Raw genomic sequence first — 19,810 nt, 5'->3', positions numbered from 1 at the left:
GTGAATGCCTTCTTCATGGTTGATTAGTAATTCATGCGGAGCTAATTAAGAGGCATAATAAGAGAAAGACTGGTGAGATGCCTCCAACCAAAATAGGAAAACGGTTTTCACCCCGGACTGTAAACAGTCGTGATTGATCGTGGTAGTGCGTCGCCCCATAAAAGACGTTTACGCCTCCCTGGATCTGTCATCTTGGAACCAGACGCCCATATCTTCATTTTGCCCGGCTCTCTCCTGATCTCAGAGCATCTTTCCAGAAAGTTGCCTTAATGATCCCTCCATCCCGGCTGTCTAATGCCTGGCATCATCATTTTGCTGGGTCTGTCGTGTGTATGCTGCTGCTGCTCAGGCTGGCGCTCGCCCCTGCCAACCATCATCACGCACTCGTACCAGCATCTGTCCATCCAACAGGTTGGCACAGGTGCTGCCTTCAGATTGGCTGTGTACGTGCTGTAAAGTTAATGCACACACCCCGTAGACATTTTTCACCCTAAACTGCAAAACCTCATTGTGTCCTCTTTCCCTCTCTAATTCTGTCACACATATTTACATACATATCAGAAGCACAACGACGTCTTTCATTTCATCTGTCTGTATGCGAGTCAGTGGGAACTCTTTATGATTCCTGGCGCAATGCTGCTATGATGACGTGTGTACCCGCAGTCTAATTCCATCATCAGCATCATTACTGCTATTATCCCGTGTCTCCCTTTAATGCAGGCTAATGGATGACCAATAAAGATAGATGAGCCTGGCAGTGTGGAGCTAATAGGCAGGACATGATGTCTGGCTTCTGTCCTGACTTGAGTCTCTACCCAATCAACTGCCCTCAGAGATAAAAAAAAAAAAAAAAAGAAAAAGAAAATTATATATATTGCTAAAATATTATCAAGAGTTATTCTTTAGCTAGCTTTGATGAATCACTCTATCTTCATCTAATCAGCATGCCGATAGTCGTCTCAGAGTGGATTTTGTGTGATTGGGTAACAGTTTTAAAAAGAGCTGATTGGATTCATTAAATAAATAGCAGCTGTGCTTTTAATTCCCATGATGGTGAAAAGTCAACACATGACATTGATATTGTTTTAATTAAATGTACTTTTGCATATAGAAAGGTGGACTTAGACTTAACTTAAGGTGGCACAACCCCCTCTGTAATGAGAGCATGTATGGTTATATATTAAAATCAATATAACTGAAAGATGGCGAGAGAGGGGAATGTCTTCTGTGAAAAAGGCCTGAGACCCACTGAAATATGAGCTCCAGAGAGATGTCAATTGGGCACATTCGCTCATACCCGAGATAAAATAAGATAGACCTTAATTAATCCCAAGGGAAATTCATCTGCCTGAAATTGATTTTTAAAAAAAATGACATAAGGAAAAAACACATAAGAACTAGAATGGCACTCGGTAGAGTGCATACCTCCGCTAAGGCCCAAAAGTTCCTTTTAGTTCAGTCAAGCCAAATCCAACATCAAACTGTATTGATTAACTCTAAATGTTCACTAGGACAGCAAAGCAATACAGATGGAATCATAATCTCCACTGTGTTGAGGAAGAATAATGGATTTTTTTATCAGGATTTGCATCAAGCTATACTCACTCACAAGATTATCTAAATCTTAGTATTTTACGTCTTGTACTTATTGTATGTCTGTCTACCTGCTACTGTGACAAGTGAATTTCCCTGATGTGGGATGAATAAAAGTCTAAAGTCCAAAGTCTAAATACACCAGATTTTTTCATTAAGATGCATTATTCCTTGAGACACAAAAATGTACAAAAAAAAAGATATCTCAGAGCCATATGTACAGAGTACTGTTAATCTGAAATCTAGAAAAAGTACATATATATAAAAGAAAGTGTGAAAAAGGGCAGAACCCCTGTGGACCATGGCTGTGTCTGATCTTCAATATCTTTGCAAGTCAATAATATATACTCTCATCGCATGGGTTTACTGTATATTGCTGATCATTTATTAGATATTCAAGAAGAACATAGAAACAACACGTTGTATGTAACTACAAGCACAGATGTCTCCCTGACCAACCAGCCTTAATGTTCATACAGAAAATTGCATGTGAAAGAAACAGTGTGTTCATTGAAGCACTGTGACCAGGTTCAGGCTGAACAAGAGAGTTCAGCAGAGCAGTGGAGCAACGTACCATGAAATAATTACTGTGGGCAAGAGTGAGTACAGGGGTGAAGTCTTGAGACGAAGTGCAGAACCATATAAGGACAAATGTGTGCAATTTGCAATTGTGTAGATTACAGGGATGAATCAGTTTTCCAAATTTTGGAAAAATTTGATTAAACACACATAACAATTAATTAGAAATAACCAAAACTGCGGTGAGTCTATAAGAAGTGTATCACTTCGGGGCGCCGTTTAGCTCAGTTGGGAAGGCAGGCGTCCCATGTACAGAGGCTTTGTCCTTTGCTGCGTGTCACTCCCCCCTCTCTCATCCTGTTTCCTGTCACCTCTTCAGCTGTTCTATCAATAAAGACAAAAAATACTTAAAAAAAACGAAGTGTATCACTTCAGTGAGAGTTGTTCTGCAAAAAAAAAACTTTCTTGGAAAATATTAACATTGACGTAACATTGACGTAACATTGACTGGAGTGGTGTCCCCCTTAAAACACTGACCACTTCAGAGAGAGAACGCTCCAGAAACTGAGCAGTCTCATGTTGACAAGCCCAGCCTTGAGGACAGGAGAGCCATTGAACAGAAGCTTAGATTAGCAGTAATCCTCTGTTCGACTTGTTGAGAAGCTGCTCAAATCTCTTGTCTATCACTCTCACTCCTGTAATAGTTTGTGGAGCTCTGCCAAACTATACATGAAATGACCATGCCTTGAATATATACATTTGTTGGATTTAACTGCTGAATAACTAATGTATATGAATGTTAAATTTCACCAGTACAGTTGGTGGCTTCTGTCATAGAAAAGTCCAGCAAGCTAGTCCCCCCCATTATAGCATAGCTTGGAGATGTAACCACTCAGTTGTATTGAAAGCATACTGTTCCAATAACTATTATCATTGCTTTGTTTGTTTGTTTGTACTCAAATTCTCCTGTATACATTTAACAGATTCTGAGATCGGTCACACAGCACAGTGAACAAACATCATGGGGAAGCTGGCATTTGAAACAGGCCCTAATCATAACTAACCAAATGCCTGAAACTATGAAACGAAATATCAGAGAAGAAAAAAAAAATGGGGGCTCTATATAGTTCTGCATCAGTTACTTTTCAATTACAGCAGCCGAAGCAGAACGAAATTGTTAGTGTCATTTATCGACTGTGGTGCTCTCCATTAGAGTAACAACTGAGAGAAATCCATCCTGTTGTATAACCACCTGGCTGTCTTACAATAACAAAGAGTTCATTTCTGTCAGCTGGCCTTAAGTCTTTCTGTTGTGATACAAGGAGCAGATGAGAAGTGTACAGCAGGAAACACATGGAAGCACACCCAGAGCCCAGTGAAGTCTGACTGGGCAGGTGACCATCCTGGTGATATTTCCCACTTAAGTTCCCTCAAACAATTCCCTCAGAAGACTGTGTGATGAAAACAATGATCTAGGAAGAGTCAATGTCGTGCATGATCATTTAGAGCAATGCTTTCAATATTTATTTATTTATTTATTTCCATATAAATAATTTTGTCTTTAAATATTGTATGTAATTGTATTTTTGTAAAAAAAAATGTTTGTATATTTATAGATGTTTACAATTTTAGAGATGTTTGAAATGTGACAAAAAAACAGCTTTTATAATATTATAAAGAGAAAAAAAAGATCTAAATTGTTTCAATACCTTTGTATCTTAACGTCTCCTGACAGCAAAGGTAATGTAATGTCTATTACTTATGCCTTGATGATCCTCCATGGTGATGTGGACCAGGCAAGAGTAGCCGAGCGCAGACACCATCCCCAACCCCCCTGTGTGTATATTTTTTTTAATACTTTGTGAGGAAAAACTGTCAACCATATCCAAAGTGCAGGACCAAAGAGAAGTAAATAATGTATGCTTTTGTTAGATTCTTTGAAGACGATATGTGCTACGCGTTACCCATTTCAAATGTCGAAGATTTGAGACCTCTGCACAAAACAGATTTTGATAATCAGAAGGTGTATCTGGTTCACAGAACTGAAGAGAATGGCAGCGCAGGCCAGCCGTGCGAAGCACAGATCCTTGCCCTTGCAGGTAAGTTGCCCTCTTAACACACCAGCTTTTCTCCTTTTGAAGCTGGTTTTCTCTGTCTGATCAAGTAACGTTGATGTGCGCGAAACTCGGGAATGTGTCAAAGCGAGTCCTTTTGTCCGATCTGTCAAGACGTGATCAGCTGGAATCTGACACTGATAGCCACAACAATGTCCTCGGCGGTGGCTAGCTAGATATGCTAGTGAGATATGCTAAGATAAGTTTGGCAGGTAGTCATACCTTGTCGTCAATGCTTTACGGATTTTAACATCCAGAGAATACTGTTCCACGAGTTAGCTCGTTTGTTTCGACGGAGTAGTGCCGGTTGTTTCGATAAATACGTGGCATGCAACGTTAGCCAGTCACAACGGTTGTTTACAACACGAAGCTAACGCTTGCTAGCTTGCTGTGTGTTCGCACCGCGTTAGCATGTTAGCGCCGAAGCGCGAGTCAGCTGCTTGCAGAAGCGGGGCTGTCACTACATGAGGAACACATGTGGCAGCCCTTGGCTGGCATGTTATCGTTTTTGCTGTAGGTTTGTACATTTGGTCGAAGCGCTAGCCCGGTAGCTTTGGTGATTTGCGGTTAGCATGTTAGCTGGCTTATCTGTAGGTTTGTGTCACAGAGGCGATGCGGTGCTGCAGCAGTCATCGCTGTGTCTCAGAAATGAACTGCACATAGCAACGTCTCTGTCACCAACATGTCAACGTCATGTCGGGTTCATGCCAGTGCAACATGTTAATGTGCTCACATGTGCGAAGTGATTTGCTTCCTGTTAGCTACAGTTACAGTAATGTTTGCCCACGGTCGTTTTCTGTGCTCGATGTTTAACTAGCTACACCACTAATCCTTGAATGTGAGCTGTCTGGGCTGCAGAGATCGGTCACATCCGAGTGACACCTTCACAGCAGGCAGTCATGTTAAAACGCTGTATACTGAAGCCAGGACGTCTAGACTCGCAGTCTGTTATACAGCTTATATTTTAGTCCTATCTTCGAGTGCTAAAGTTAGTTTGATCTAGCAGAATGGAGAAGCTAAACGACCTCGGCCCGAGTTTGACCAAAGGATGAAAGAACTCTGTAGGTACTTTCACGTTTTAATGACAATCGATTTAACTTTTGTCTGGAAAACTTTTTATGAGATTTGTGATCATGCTTCTATGTCTGCACTTTACAGATACAGTAGAAGAATTTGAGGACAGTATAATGCAAAAGAAGATGAAAATTCCCAAGATGTCCATCAAGAATTCAGGAAACTCAATTGAGAACAATTTTGGAGAGGAGAGAATGCCGCTCAGGCATAAAAAGGTAGGCACGCCTCAAGTAGACATTAGTTATTTCACTTTGGAAGAAACTAGTTTGTACATTTGAAAGTGGCTGCACTGCATCCTGGACTCTTCCTCACCATACTGTATTTACTTAGACCAGTATTATGACATACAATCAAAGTGCCACTTGAGCGTATACAAATGAGTGACTACTTATCTACTGATATTGCAATTAAGACTGATTTTATGATTTCATTCCAACAAATTCAAATCATCCATGTCTGTGCATGTGGGTGCAAAGTTAACTTAAAGTAATGTATGACAACTTATTAGCACAAGATTGTCAAAATAAGTAAATTAAATGTGATACTGCAGTGTCACTGAGGACATTGAATGATTTTACTCATCGAAAAAATAAGTTTATATCAACATGGACACACCCATGCCTGCTTGTGTCATGTTGATGCATACACAACAATAGTATTATATTTTAAATGAATCTATTGACGTGTCTAATGTCACATTTCTATAAACTTGGCTGACACCCAAAATCCCCCACGCTATTTTTACCATATGCTGGATTAACACAAATTCAGCACTCTGGACAGCTGCCCTTTCACAGACAAATCCTCTGAGCGGCTCATCAGAGAACTCGGTGACTCCTCTCTTCCCAGTTCCAATTGAGATCCACACAGTCAAAACAAACCGTTTGCGGTCTGTCCGTCTATCATGTCATTTTTCAACTAATGTGATATTTTTTTTTAAATCTGATGCAGCAAAAAGATTTGTGAGATTCTCTAGAATATCAGGCAGAACATACATCTTATTCTTGTCATGATCAATTCTCAACTTTCCATGATTTATATTCAAATTTTAATTTCACTTGCCTATTAGTTCCCTGATTTGACAGTTGTTCTTGTCCCCAGGCCCTGTCTCAGGACCATGGACGCCCATTGTCTAACTCCTCCAAGAGCCTAGCAGCAGTAGTGGCCCGCCTGGAGAGAAATGCTGCCAACTCCTGTATGGAGGGCGAGGAGGACCTGGATGAGGACCGGCTGGCCGAGGAGGGAGAAGATGCAGACGACGAGGATGATGATATGGAGGCAGAGCATCAGCAGCATCATCACCAGCAGCAACAACAGCACTTGGAGGTGGACACAGATTGCGTGTCTGGGGTATCTGCGGCCGTGGTTCCTAGAGTCCTGTATGAGGAGCTGGTCCATAGCTACAGGCAACAAGAGGAGGAGATGAGGAGGCTTCAGCAGGAGCTGGAAAGAACCCGCAGGCAGCTGGTGCAGCAGGCCAAGAAGCTGAAGGAATATGGCAGCTTGCTGACAGAAGTCAAGGAGCTGAGAGACTTCAACAGGAGGCTGCAAGACGTGCTTCTCATGAGACTGGGCAGCGGTGAGGGACCAGGAGCATGCACACCAACACACACAAAACACTGCTACTTATGCCACAAAATGTGTTAGTTACCTTTAACATAATTTAAGAAAATGTCCACAAAAGTCACATCAGTTAACTAATGAGAACAACAATGCCAAGATAATTGTAAAACTACAATAGAGATTTTGATTATGGAGTCATTTTCTTTTGTACACGTCATCCAAACTTGAAAAGTGCACTGCTGGCAGCAGAGCACATGACATGAGACAGGTCTAAACTACCTACTAGCTAATGCTGGTGTGAATTTCCTTGCTGTGCCAGGACCTGCACATAACTCGGATGCCAAAATGAAAGGAACAGAAAAAGAGGGAGCTGGCAGTTGCTCAAGACCACAGTAATAATTTAATGACCAACTTTTTTCAGTCAGCTCCGAAAGCTGCTTCCAGCCAGGCTGTAGAGGTGAACAATAGCCATGAGGTCACTGAAGCCACCACCACCTGTGAGAAAGATGATGATGAGACATTAGCAAAGATGTTCATGTGTTTGTGTATGATAGACAGAGCAAGCTCAGATTTGGGGAAGACCCATTCAGTGGACCTTTTCATGGGTGTAGCCGTTTCTGTGAGCAGGCCTGTTGGACAGTAACATGTGTGGGAGGCAAGTGTGTCGACACATTCTGATCTACGTGTTTACTGTTTGCACAATTTACTCATTGTACTCCCACTGATCTAAAAAAGATCTGTGCCTTTTTTAAGAACGTTAAGGAATGCCAAACATTATGGGTTTTTTTTTTTCATTCGGCCTAAAAGTAACATAGAATCATGCAAGAGGAATATTCCTTCTCTGTGTGTTTTGAGATGAAGCCCTTTCATAGACTTATCTTTTTAGTCTAGATTTACATGAGCATTTAGGACTTTTGTTTAAACCCAGTGTCCTTCTACTAAAATTAAGACAGATGAATTTCTAAATGGAACTAAACTTTGAGTTTGTGTGTTTAGCTTGGCCTGCATCTCAGGTTTGTTGAGTGGACTAGTGATGATAGTGGCCATCCTAAAACAAAAAACTGTTGTGGGGTCAGTCCTTTCATATGAGTACGGTCTGGAGCTTTACTGATGTATATGCATTTCAAAAAACACTCGGTACAGCAGTGTAAAGATAATCCATGTCAGTTGCATTTTTTTTAAGTTAAGTTAGGTTTATATCTTACCGTACGGTATCAGTATTCCCACAACAGCAGTGGTTACTGTCTAGCCCAAGACCAGGGATATAAGGGAAAAAAATAAAGTCAAATCTCCTACCTTGTACAGCTGGGCTGCAGTGTAAGCAAAAAAAGGTGCAATAGTTAGAAGACACTTACAATAATACTTAGATTAAAGTACAGCAATGGGATTTTCTTAAGTAGTATTAAGGATGTAAGTCCAATACAGGAAGTAAAGTACTTTGGTAGTGCAAAATCTATGCTTAATGCAGTGCACACAACAAAAATGACGTGAACTTCATCAGTGTGAAAGCTCCACAAGTTGAGGCTTCGTTCAGAGGTAGACTGCCCGAACAGGTTTGCCTCTAACACCCCCTCCTTAAGAGACCAAAGGATTCTTCCGTGGAAGAATCACTATTTGGCTCACTGGCAAATGATGAGGCAGTTTGTGGGGAAACGTTGAAAGATATGAGGGTGTAAAAAGATTAACACAGTGATAGCTGCATTTTTGTACGTAGTCTGATTGAAATGTGTGCAAACATTACAAAAAAATGTGTGAATACAACTGACAACTTGTATTTGCCATGGTTACAAGGGAAGCGTGTGTAGCCATGTTTTTCTGGTAACACTTCCGACTTTTTGCTTATTCACAGAACAATGTTTTTACACCCCCTAGCGTTTTGGAGAATACTGTGAAGAACAACGCATTGAGCATAACCGCCTCTGCATGCCCGTAGCTCATGCACCATCATGTGCCATCTGCAGCGCCTATGCCGTGGTGTTTCACGCAACTATAAACACGGTTTAAGTGTGATTAAAAGTGGTGTCATTACAGTGCACGTCAGAGTGCAAACTCGAGTGTTGCCAGATGCTGGTGTTAACCTCAGGCCCTCTGTAGATCTGGACAGAGGCGCCTGGCTACTGGCGAGACCATCTAATGGACGGGCTAAAGATTAGGGCACCCTGGGGTGCTGTCGGGTAGAGGATGGAGTGCACTGACCGATATTAAAACTCATCAGCCACATTGGAGCTTAGTGTGGCCTGCAACCAAGCCAGCTTAGGTACTGAGATAGAATAACCGGCTGTCTCGAGGCACGGGGAAACCTAGGCCCAAGGTGGGTAACATGCAATTGAGCAGGTGGGCACTGTTCCACTGGTAAATACCACAAAATTTATGGCCACATGCTCATGGGTACTGGAGGGATTAAAGTGCTACTGGCATGTTGTCAAGTGCTGTTGAACTGTCTGCTGTTGTAGTGTCTCCCTCTGTGGTTCTGTGACGTTGACAAGCTGTTGTTGAATGGCCTTGATTGACCTTACCTCAACTTAAAGCACTGACAGATGTAGTGTGTTTTTCTTGGTTGCATTGCCGTGATGCTAAATGTCTTGTTTATATCTGCAGAGCCTATGCACGACAGTGGCACTCAGACAATCAAGGCTGAAGTGGTTGAACCCATCGTTGAGGCCCAAGAGACATGCAGGGAAGAAGCCAACACCAGTTCCAGCTACTCGCCATCACCCAGAACAGTATACACATGCAATGATGGAAAGGTACGCCTGATTGGTCTATGTGACGCTCTTTATTCTCATTTGCGTTTTGATTTTCCCTGCCGGTTCTCATCTCCTTGATCTTTTCTTTTTTTTGTATTTTGACATTTATTCTTCAAGGCAAAATCACTCAACCAAATGTAAACAAAACAGTACCTCCGAGCGCTAAAATTCAAAAAGAAGGAATAAAAGATGCCTTCACTCAGCAACTGACTGACAAGCCTTCAACAAAGCCCAATGATGCTGTCAAAGGCTTGTTGTAATGTTCAGTCATTCAGCAGGAAAACAAGGATTGTTTTTTTTAATTTTTATTCCAATTAATTGTGGGACATCATTGTTTTTATTCATATGTCCACTTATTCATGTATTTTTTTTAATTATATACACTTAAGCTATACAGTCATGTAGTTATATTTCACATAGGGACTTTCATTCTTCACATAAAAATGATCCCTGTATCCTTCAGTTCCCTCTCCTGTATACCTGGCTCTCTGCCTGGGGGCCACTGTGGGAAGTAGCCTGATTTTGTAGGAAATGCTGTATTTCCTCATAACACCCATGAACCTGAGAACATGCCGTCATAGTTGATCAGTCCTTTCCCCCCCTGGCCGCCCTACCCTAGCAGGTAAACAAGGTTGAGAAGATTATTATTGTTCCTGCAAGCCCAGCCGGCATCATCAGTGTTTATTGGCCTGTTAGGGTTCTTTACTCCCCCCACCGCTGTAACTCAACCAGCGTCCTGTCTCTGATGACAGGGGGGGAATTGGTACTACAAGCTCTGGGGCCTGCAGCCACTTCAAGCGTGAAGAACACTTGCAAATTAGAACTCTCCTACATCAGGGACCCCATATTAATTATTTGCACGAGAGGAATTTAAAGTGACTGACAGGTTAGCCCAAGTGAGGGAGAGTGAGAGGGGAGAAAAGAAGGAGGAGAGATGGAGAGGGAGAGATAAACGAGAGCAACAGGGAGGGAGGGCGAAAACAATCTTGTCTAACTTGAGGGCAGTAAAAAGCTTGTCTGCTGGCTGGGGGCCTAAAGCACATTAGCTGCACAGGGAAAAGCCTTTTGGATGCTAGCCTAAAGACTTAACAGTGATAAGAGAGGAGAGAAGAGGAAAAGAGAGTCACATATGCCCCCCGCTGCATTAGCTCACCTAGAAGACCGGGCCAGTCGGCCTAGCCTGGCAATCGGCTTGGAGTGTTTGGTGCAGGCTTATGCAACATGCTGGGGCCAGTGTATAGAGAGCTGAAGGCTGAGTTCATAGTGGAGGTAATCCAGGCCGCAAGCAGCCAGTGGCCTTAGCTTATTTATGTATCCTTGCTGGTGAAAGTGGCGGTCCTCGGGATTTGTGAAGTGGACTAACTAGGAACTAGGAGGTTAAGATGTATCCCACCATGGCAAGCTATGACCCACCTTGCCTATTCAGATTTAGATGGGTTAACGCCTACACAGACCATGGACTAGCAAAACTGTCATAGTTACATAGTTCAAGAAAAGCCATGTGGGATGCAAGGTGGGAATTCTCCCCATTACAAATCAGAGTGCCATCAAAATCATTTCAAAGCTGGTACTTTAAGGTTAAATTGTTACATCATGTTTCTTAGTATGCGTCAGTGTGCTCATTCTGTTGTTTTTCAACTAAACTTTTCCATATCCACACTGCATTACACAAATCATTTTCTCTGGCATAGAACAGATGACAGTGCTTACATAATAGTTCTACCTGCAGCAGATGACAGAAATGCACATGTTGAAATGTGGTGTTCACAGTTCGGTTTTACGCTTGTCCCGTCTCTAGGTACACCTTGGTGGAGGGATCTGGGTGGAGGAGGAGAAGTGGCATCAGCTGCAGCGGACCCAGGGAGACTCCAAGTTCACAAAGAACCTGGCTGTAATGATCTGGGGTACAGAAACCCTCAAGAACCGCAGTGTCACCGGAGTGGCCACCAAAAAGAAGAAAGACGCCCTGCCCAAACCTCCTCTGTCGCCCAGCAAACTGAAAATCGTCAGAGGTAAGATAAAAATACTGATTTGAAATTAGAAATTCAAAACTTTGAAAGAGATGAGTCCTTTTTCTGAGTGTTTTGTTAGCTGAGACAAGTTGGAAAACATCAGGTACAGAAAAATGATTTCCTCTTATCATACAGCCTTTGTGTCAGTAATATATATTCATTAGACACCAGACAAAGATAAGATCAAAATTTTTTTTATTTGATGTAGTCTGACTGCTCACACTCACTCCTTCCTCAGAGTGTCTCTACGACAGAGTGTCTCAAGAGACTGCCGACAGTGCAGAGATTACGCAGAGATTGTCCAAAGTGAACAAATACATTTGTGAAAAGATAATGGACATCAACAAGTCCATTAAGAACGAGGAGCGGCGGGAGTCCAAGCTGCTCATCAGACAGACAGTCAAGATGGAGAACTTCACCTACGATGGCATGTAGTGGTCAACTGTTGTCACGCCAGCGCCTTCTGCCCCCCGTCGTTCGCAGGATATTGAGGGGACCTGATATGGGTGGTTGGGGGATGTTTGTCACGGTTTGAGCAGCAGTTGTTTTCCATTGAATCATTAGATTGGTTGTTGTTAAAAATGTCAAAACAAATAGACCCCCCCCCCTCCCCCCCAGCTCCCTATAGAGCCATCACCTTCCTCTGTGCCCAGTGTCTTCATTGGCTGACAGACAGCTTTACCCACCTGTGAGAAGTTCAACATGTGTGAACTAGTTTGGTGTGATCTGGTATGAGTGGTTTGTTTTTGTTTTTTTCTTAAAGCTTTACAGTGGGATTGGTACCAAGACATGGTTTACTGACGTGTGCATTTGTGTCAAAAGGAGAGATTAGATGTGTTGGTGAAATCGATGTATTGTTCTGTATCAGAACATGATACTGAGTCCTTAAACTTTTAAAAAGTGAAAGGTTAATGCCCGAGCTAAAGTCTTCGATGCTATAGAGTTGATGATGCTAGTTTGCATTAGATCTTAGTCGTTTTAACAGGTGGATATTTTGGTGACTATTCAATATCTGCTTAGTGTTCGCTGTTGGTACTTTCTGCATAGAATGGGACACCAGGGTCTCAGATGCACAAGTCTTAACTGGTAACAGCCATATTGCATTTTTGCAACAGAGATTCTGTTGCTCCAAGAGATTAATTCTTCCCCTTAACTGTAGGCCAATCACAGCAGGTCACTTTATTTAAAAAGAGAGCCTACAGAGGTTAAATGTGAAGTATGACTTTAATGTCTATAGAGTATGTTTGTTTTATTGTGTTGACCTTTTGGTTGTGAGCATTTGCCATCAATGTGAGAGCACAAGGAAAGGTTTTGATGTGATTATTCCTGTGCTACTCTTAATCAAACGCGTCACTTTTTCGGACAATTTGACTGTTTTAATGAGTTGTCGTGGTACAGGCATGTCAATGCCTAGAAAGGCCTTAAATGGATTTGGCAATCACCGGGGGCTGGTTCGCCCCTGGGTTTTCTAGTAGGCTGTGATTGTAAATGTATAGTAAGCTGAAGTGATGAAGCTTCACCTGCACTTTGCTGTGAGAATGTAAGAGAGATGGCAAGAGGTACTGTTTTCTGTGTGATTCACACCGTCAAGGTGAGCCGAGCCGGGTTACTTGCTACGACCCTCCCCGCCTGTTTTTCAAAGATGCTGCGCTGCAAGGGACAGTATGGGGGTAAGAGAATCTGGGCACAGCTCTGCACAGTTTAGGCCATCTTCTTGTGGAAGCAGTGTTAGCTGTGGGTAAAGCTGTCTGAAACACTATTGTCCTGTCAAAGTTGTCTGGGCCTGCTGAACCCCATAATAACCCCCCTCCTTTTTTAAGCCACACCACTGGGGAACAAAGTAAGGTTGCTCCAGTGACAATCTCCTCTGAGCTATGCCATCAGAACTTTAAAAATGTCCTCCTTTTCTTGTATGGTTTCTTTTTTTAATGTTTTTTTTTCTCTCTAGTTGTTTTATTGTTTTGATCCAAAATGGTTTGTGTGGCTGTCTGCAGGCTGGAACTAAATGCTGCAGATTGAAATCTCAACTGTGACCTAGCTGTGGCTAACTGTGAATCTGCTGCAGAGCTGCCCATCAACCCTCTCTCCTCTTCACACTCTAGATTCTCGTTTGTTTGTTGGTTTATTTCTCTCTATCATTTTGTCTCTCTTGTTTTTTTTGTTTTGTTTTTTTGTCATTTCAAAAGTTCAGATCAGCCTTTTGTTAAGCTACCTTATATTCTGGATATTTTTTAGTGTACATAAAGATTACATCTTTTTATTTTTTTTCCATTAAACATGGATATTTCTGTTTCTAGTCATGTTTCATGTTACAGTTTTAAAGGTTCTGGTCAAGTTTTGGTTTATCTAATTGATGTTGTAATTCCATGTTACCTGATCAATTCTTGTGTTACTTTTTACACTTTTTTGTTTTTATTTTCATATGAATTGTTGGCTTTAAGCTTGATGTTGTATCCAAATGTAGATCAGTTGAATCTACAAACAAATGAAAAAAATTAACTCCCCTTCTTAGCCAAAGTGATCTCTATGGAACAAGAGACTAGGCTTAGCTAACATCAGATTTAAACCGCCCGTACATTAAACTACAGTGTGATATATTAAAAGCCTCACTTAGAATCTACCTTCTAATGATCTGCCACAGTACGATGAGAATCCGTAAATCGTTGTACTCTTCTAATCGAGATGCAGTAGTTAGATCGACACAAATTGAATGCACTTTAAACTTCTCAGCTATTTCTTCAATCTTAAAGACATGTATTTGTGGTATTCGTCCACTTTTTTAAAGATCTGTATGGATTAAGGCCTAACAATCATGGTATTATCATGATGCACCTTAGAAAATTTTGGTTTATTGTTTTTTTTTGTTTTTTTTTATGGCAAGAATGAGTTATGGGATATGATTTTGGTTTGTCTGTCAGATATGCCCCCTGACATGCCAATGCTCCAAAAACAAGCTTGAGTTAATACTTCCCATTACTTAGGAGAAGTACTACTACTTTTGAATATTTAAAATCTTCTTCGATTTATGTAGGGTGTTCAGAAAACGAGATTTCCTCATGAAACTGGGTTCTATAACTCTGTCATGGCCTCTTGAACAAAAAGTAGCTACTTGGAAAATTGACAAGCAAAAAGTAAACAACCTTACACGGCTTTCAAGCCCACAACAGGATTTACTGATCTAAAGATATTTACCTGTATAAATGTGCAAGCTGACTGGAATATGTGCTTTAACTTAATGTGTGAAGATGCTGGTTACAGTATGTATAGATATGACTTATTTAGAGATAATTGTGTATTTTTACAAATGAATGGTAATTGTAAGCCAAAGTATTCAAGGCTGAGATCAAGCTTAAGAATGAGGTGCTGACGAGGAATCAGCAGGTTTTGCACAAAAAATAAATGGCCCATGCCAAGGTAATAGAGTTTAGTGGATCTTAAGACACCGACATGGTGGCATCTTTTACATTTTTTTACTTTTTCTTTTTTTTGTTCCTAAAAATATCCCTTTTCCAGTTTCTTCGTTTTTCCTGTACAAAAGCCACATGTGAGGTTTACCTGCGCTAGCATGTATTAAAAAAACATGCGATTTAAAAGAAAGAAAAGATTTCTGCTGTGCAAAGCGACCATGCTGAAACTCTGACACATTGTTGTGTGTTGTGTTTGTGTTTGTTTCTTTGTTGTTTGATGCCAAAAGGGGGTGTGGTTAAAATAATGCTTTAAGATGGAGCATTTCTAAAGCTATTACATCATCTGAAATTTCAACTTGTTTTCAAAGGCTGGTTTTCCTGGAGCACGATTAAGCCTAATCCTTTAACTAAAACCATCTTTAGTGGATGAAAGCTGTATGGAAGGACTGTATGTTTTTAACCCAGATTTGCTTAATCTGTGATGGCAAGGCCAATCTCTATCAAATGTACCAAGTCTCTTGCAGAGGAGCCCTTTTGGGTTTTGGCTTCATATTAGTAATATACACCAGTATATAACCTTGCAGAGCTGTAAATGGATGATATAGGCTAGTTTTGGCTCTGTAACACACACCAGAACTTGCAGTACTCTCACTGTTCTCACTCAAGTAGCGATAGGGATGAAATGTAACCTCGCTGGCTCTGTGATCCTCTTCCTGTGCCACCTCTTGTTCCTTACTCTCCTGACATTTATATGGACTGGGTTTTAGAAATGCAAACGTATCAAAAATAATAGCAAATCTTGTCCTCCTCGCTTCGTGTTTTGGCTTATGTTGTGAACCCCACCTGTCAAAGTCTCAGAAGTGAGGGAGCTTTACGCCGCCTTCTGACAGTTTGATTGCGCCAAAAAAACAAGATCAGCCCCAGCTTCTCTGAGTGGAACGAGATAAATGGCTCCATCCAGTAGTTTTCACAACTAAGTGTACACAAAACACATTACTGTTTGAGCTTCAGATACAATGTCAGACTTACCTTCAAATAAGAAAAAGACGGGAGGAACACATTGTTAGGCCTATATTTTTCTTAAGGTATAAGTAACTTTGTATACAATCCACAAACCGGTTCTACTTCATCTAACTTCACCGTCCTACCTCATTGTTACTCTGGTGTTTGTTTGTCAGTGACTGTAAACTATGTGTGTATATTAAAAAAAATCTATAGGAAAAGGTATACCTGGTTACTCTCAACATGTACAGTATATAAAACTTGTAAAACACCTCAGTACACAATATCATTGTTAGGAGAAATCAGTTTTATTACCTGCTTAAAGATGCTGCTCTGAAGGGGGTGTCTGCGTGAGGGGTCATCTCTGAATATATATCTTCGCTCTTTGCTATGTCGTGCAGTTGATCAGTGGTTGTGTTCTGTCTCTGTATTGCATTCTGAGATTTTTACTGGTTGACGGTGCTACCAGCAAACAGTTCAAAAACTGATCTGTCTATCGGACCTCAAATGGTGCTGTTTTTCTATGTTTTTATCCTCATACAGCTATGTTTTATTCAGGTGTGTCAACCGCCACTATCCCCTCAGCTAATCGAAATCGTAAAAAGCCAAAATGTTTCGCAAAACGGTAACCCTGCTATTACTGTATCGACTTATATGCTATCCATCCAAATATTGTAGATAGTGATTATACGTATCCTCAGCTGTGAGTTTCAGAAGTACCTCAGAACTTGCTGATTTTCAATGGATGCATCTGCTTCTAGCACCTGTTGTCTACCAATATTACATTGTTGCAGTGTATTTTCAGAAATATGCATTTATACTGGTTAGATCAGGTTTCACTATATATAGTACATGATTATCAGATCACACTCAGATGAACAATAAATCAAAAGGAAACCACTGTTCACTGGTTGCATGCCAGATTGTCATAAAAAGGAAATCTCAGTTGGACTGGGCAGTGTTTGTAACGGTAGAAGAGCTCCTCAGCCAAAACATGTTGTGTTTGACCCAAGGTTAGTACCAGTTTGGTTCGCAAAATCTGGATTGTGTTTATGTATTACGGTGAAATTACCCAGGAGAAAATTATTTTGGGACGACTGTTGGGGAGTTTGATCATGTCGCCGCTTTAATCTGTGATTCCCCGGCTGTATCTCTGTGTCCCTTACTGTCGTTTTAACAAACTCAAATGTAATTTTTCAGTGTTGAAAATATGAATTTAGTGTAGCAATTTGTTCATGATTGACCAACTGTGAGTTCAAGTCATATGTACCGCAGCATTCAGTGTCTGGACTTGGCTTCATTATACAAAAAAAAAAAAGTGCATTATATTTTCTTTTTACCCTGTGCAGTGACACCAATGGAATCGTTTCAGCGCCAAAGTGTTTGAACGTTGTTGAGATTTTTAAGGGTGGTTTCCTCTACCTGTCAGTGTGTGTTTGTTTTTGTTTTGTTTTTTTGTTTTGTTTTGTTTTTACTTTGACCATGTCTGTGAACATGAAATATGCTGGGGAACTCCTCTCTACTGTGAGCAGTGTTCAAGTACACGGCAGTTGGTTTCCTGGAAGCACTTAAGCCATTCGCTGGACTGTTTCATAATGGTTCAATTTTAAGCTTTGCTCTCGTCCGGGATATTGACCCAGGGAGTTGTGTGTCTGTAATTGAATTCCTATGCAGGTGTGGAGTTGTAATCACCTGGTACCACATCACTGTTGGGTGGAGGGTGACTGGCGAGCGTTCAAACCTTTTGAATGTGTCCACACCGCCTTGAGATAGAGTTAAAAAAAAAAAAAAAAAAAGAAAAAAGAAAACGGGACAATGGCGACACGACAAATCCGTACACAACTATTCCTACACTTTCATGAAGTTGAATTAAGCTGAGCTGTACAGGGCTGCTTGACTGTATACCTGTCTGTAATAGTTGTACCTGCATTGCAATGATCATTAGGGAAAGACAGGGTTTTTACTGTATGGAGTTATTTCCAGTTGGTGTGATAAAATGTGAAAAAGAATTTCAAGACTATTGCAGTAAACACTCCCTCACCCTACTTCGGCCTCCTTAGAGGTAACCCTACATTTACAGAAGATGTTATAAGTATATGCGATAGAGAGTGTACATGTCTTTGCTAAACCGGCCACACCTCTGCTATGCGAGCAACTCTTTGACGCTTAGCATCCTGTTCTGTGTTTTTCTCTTGCTGCATTCAGGAACACCTGTTCAATGTATAGATAAACAGAAATAAATCAAGACTTTTATTCTATCAGCACAAACCTCTTGTTGTCTTTGTTTGTCTTTCCTGCTTTGTGTCTCTATCGAACAATAACAGATGATTGCAAGGGAAGAACTGTGTTGGAAAATCTAAAAACTACATGGTTAAAAGCTGCCAGTGCTGCCTCTGCCTTGACCGTACAATATTTGTGTTGCTGTCAGAAAAAGTTCAGATGAGGTAAACTTTGTAAACCTAAAGGATGTAAACACCTCCGAAATTTTTTTCTTCAAGAAATAGATGGACATGTTGGGAAATACACTTAATTGCTTTCTTTTCCAGAACCGGATGGGAACATCAATACTGCTCTCACAAGAATGTATTAAATGAGTAATAAAACATCATTATCTTTCTTCTAACTTCACAGAATCAAAATTTGGTTGGGAAAAAAAGAAAACTAGTGGAAATATGAATTTTGAACAAACATTTATTGAAGAAAAATGTTGTAGATCATCCCTAGGGTCTTTCTGGTGTTCAGGACAAATTTCAGCTAATTAGGTGGAGAATAAGCAATTGGTGAAGTACATTATATTATTAGAATCTATAGGCACACGCCAATAGTACAGGTGTAGGATTCAGCACAGCCCTGTGAATGTATTTTTTACTTTAATGTTTTTGAGAAAAACTCATGATGTAGAAAAAGCTTGGCATTCTGGGTAAGTTGGCATGGACTGACTATTTAACAGACTGAGTTGACAGATGTCTCTCATCTTCCACTCAGCAAGAAAGCAAACACAGGTATTTCCTTAAATTGTCAAACTATTGCTTTCATAGTGCACCACCTGTATCAAAGGAACAAACCGAGGCAGTTTGAATCAAATTTTCAGTAAATCCATGCAGCCATGCCTTATTGTTCACTGTTGAGACACATTTTCTCAAGTTGCAGGGGGCTCTGAATGAGTAGTGACTTCATTTCCACAGACAGTATTTTCACCTCAATTTGTGTATTTGAAAACCACAAAATCAGGGTTCAATCTGGTCAATAGCTCCGAGCGCAAATCTACCTCAAGCCTTTACAGTGTTTTTTTTTTCGTGTTGGTTTTTTTTTTTTTTTTTTAACACTGGAACACGACTTAACTAATGTCAAAAGAGTTTTTATTTTCAAATTGACAGTCATGCATGCTGAATGGATATCTGAAAACCTTAATGACACCTCGGCTAATGCAGATTTTGCGGCACACAGTGACTCGGTAAACCTTTAATTTAAATGCAAAAGATTGAAATTAGGGTTTGAGTTTGCATACAATGGTAACAATTTACTTTCTAACAACATCTCACCTGGGAGTGTGACACCGTGAAGACGGACAGATTTCCAGACAGCCACAATAAGATGAGCTCCGGTGTTATTCCTGACAACTCATTCCCCCACACACACATCGGCGTGTGAACTCTTTTCACGCCACATCCAACTCCAACTTTCCATCATTTCATAGTCAACTTCTGCCGCTGTAGAGATCAGTCCCGCTCTCCCTCACATTCCCGCTGCATTGTAGATTTGTGTTTCATCTTTGGTGT

The 19,810-nt window shown here is 40.8% G+C and overlaps 2 protein-coding genes across 10 annotated transcripts in view; both read left to right on the top strand.

Annotated features, from left to right (window-relative positions):
• Positions 1 to 19,810, top strand: part of agbl4 (ATP/GTP binding protein-like 4) — a 279,730-nt gene that overhangs the window by 200,646 nt on the left and 59,274 nt on the right. The window lies entirely within an intron of this gene.
• bend5 (BEN domain containing 5) lies at positions 3,694 to 18,292 on the top strand. Of its 4 annotated transcripts, none has more exons than XM_037115643.1 (7): positions 3,694 to 3,948; positions 4,153 to 4,211; positions 5,385 to 5,515; positions 6,402 to 6,879; positions 9,462 to 9,610; positions 11,409 to 11,622; positions 11,861 to 18,292. In XM_037115643.1, exons 3-7 carry the CDS (start codon positions 5,414 to 5,416, stop codon positions 12,055 to 12,057), a joined length of 1,140 nt encoding a protein of 379 aa, XP_036971538.1. In that variant the 5' UTR covers positions 3,694 to 3,948; positions 4,153 to 4,211; positions 5,385 to 5,413; the 3' UTR covers positions 12,058 to 18,292. The 4 variants fall into 4 exon arrangements, with proteins under 4 accessions (XP_036971538.1, XP_036971537.1, XP_036971535.1 ...); XM_037115642.1 differs by having other exon boundaries at positions 3,941 to 4,029; XM_037115640.1 differs by lacking the exon at positions 3,694 to 3,948 and having other exon boundaries at positions 4,028 to 4,211.

The sequence above is a fragment of the Acanthopagrus latus genome, chromosome 11, assembly GCF_904848185.1.
Source record: "Acanthopagrus latus isolate v.2019 chromosome 11, fAcaLat1.1, whole genome shotgun sequence".
Taxonomy (NCBI): domain Eukaryota; kingdom Metazoa; phylum Chordata; class Actinopteri; order Spariformes; family Sparidae; genus Acanthopagrus; species Acanthopagrus latus.
Note: the sequence above shows the minus strand (reverse complement) of the source record. Positions and strands in the feature narration are given on the sequence as shown.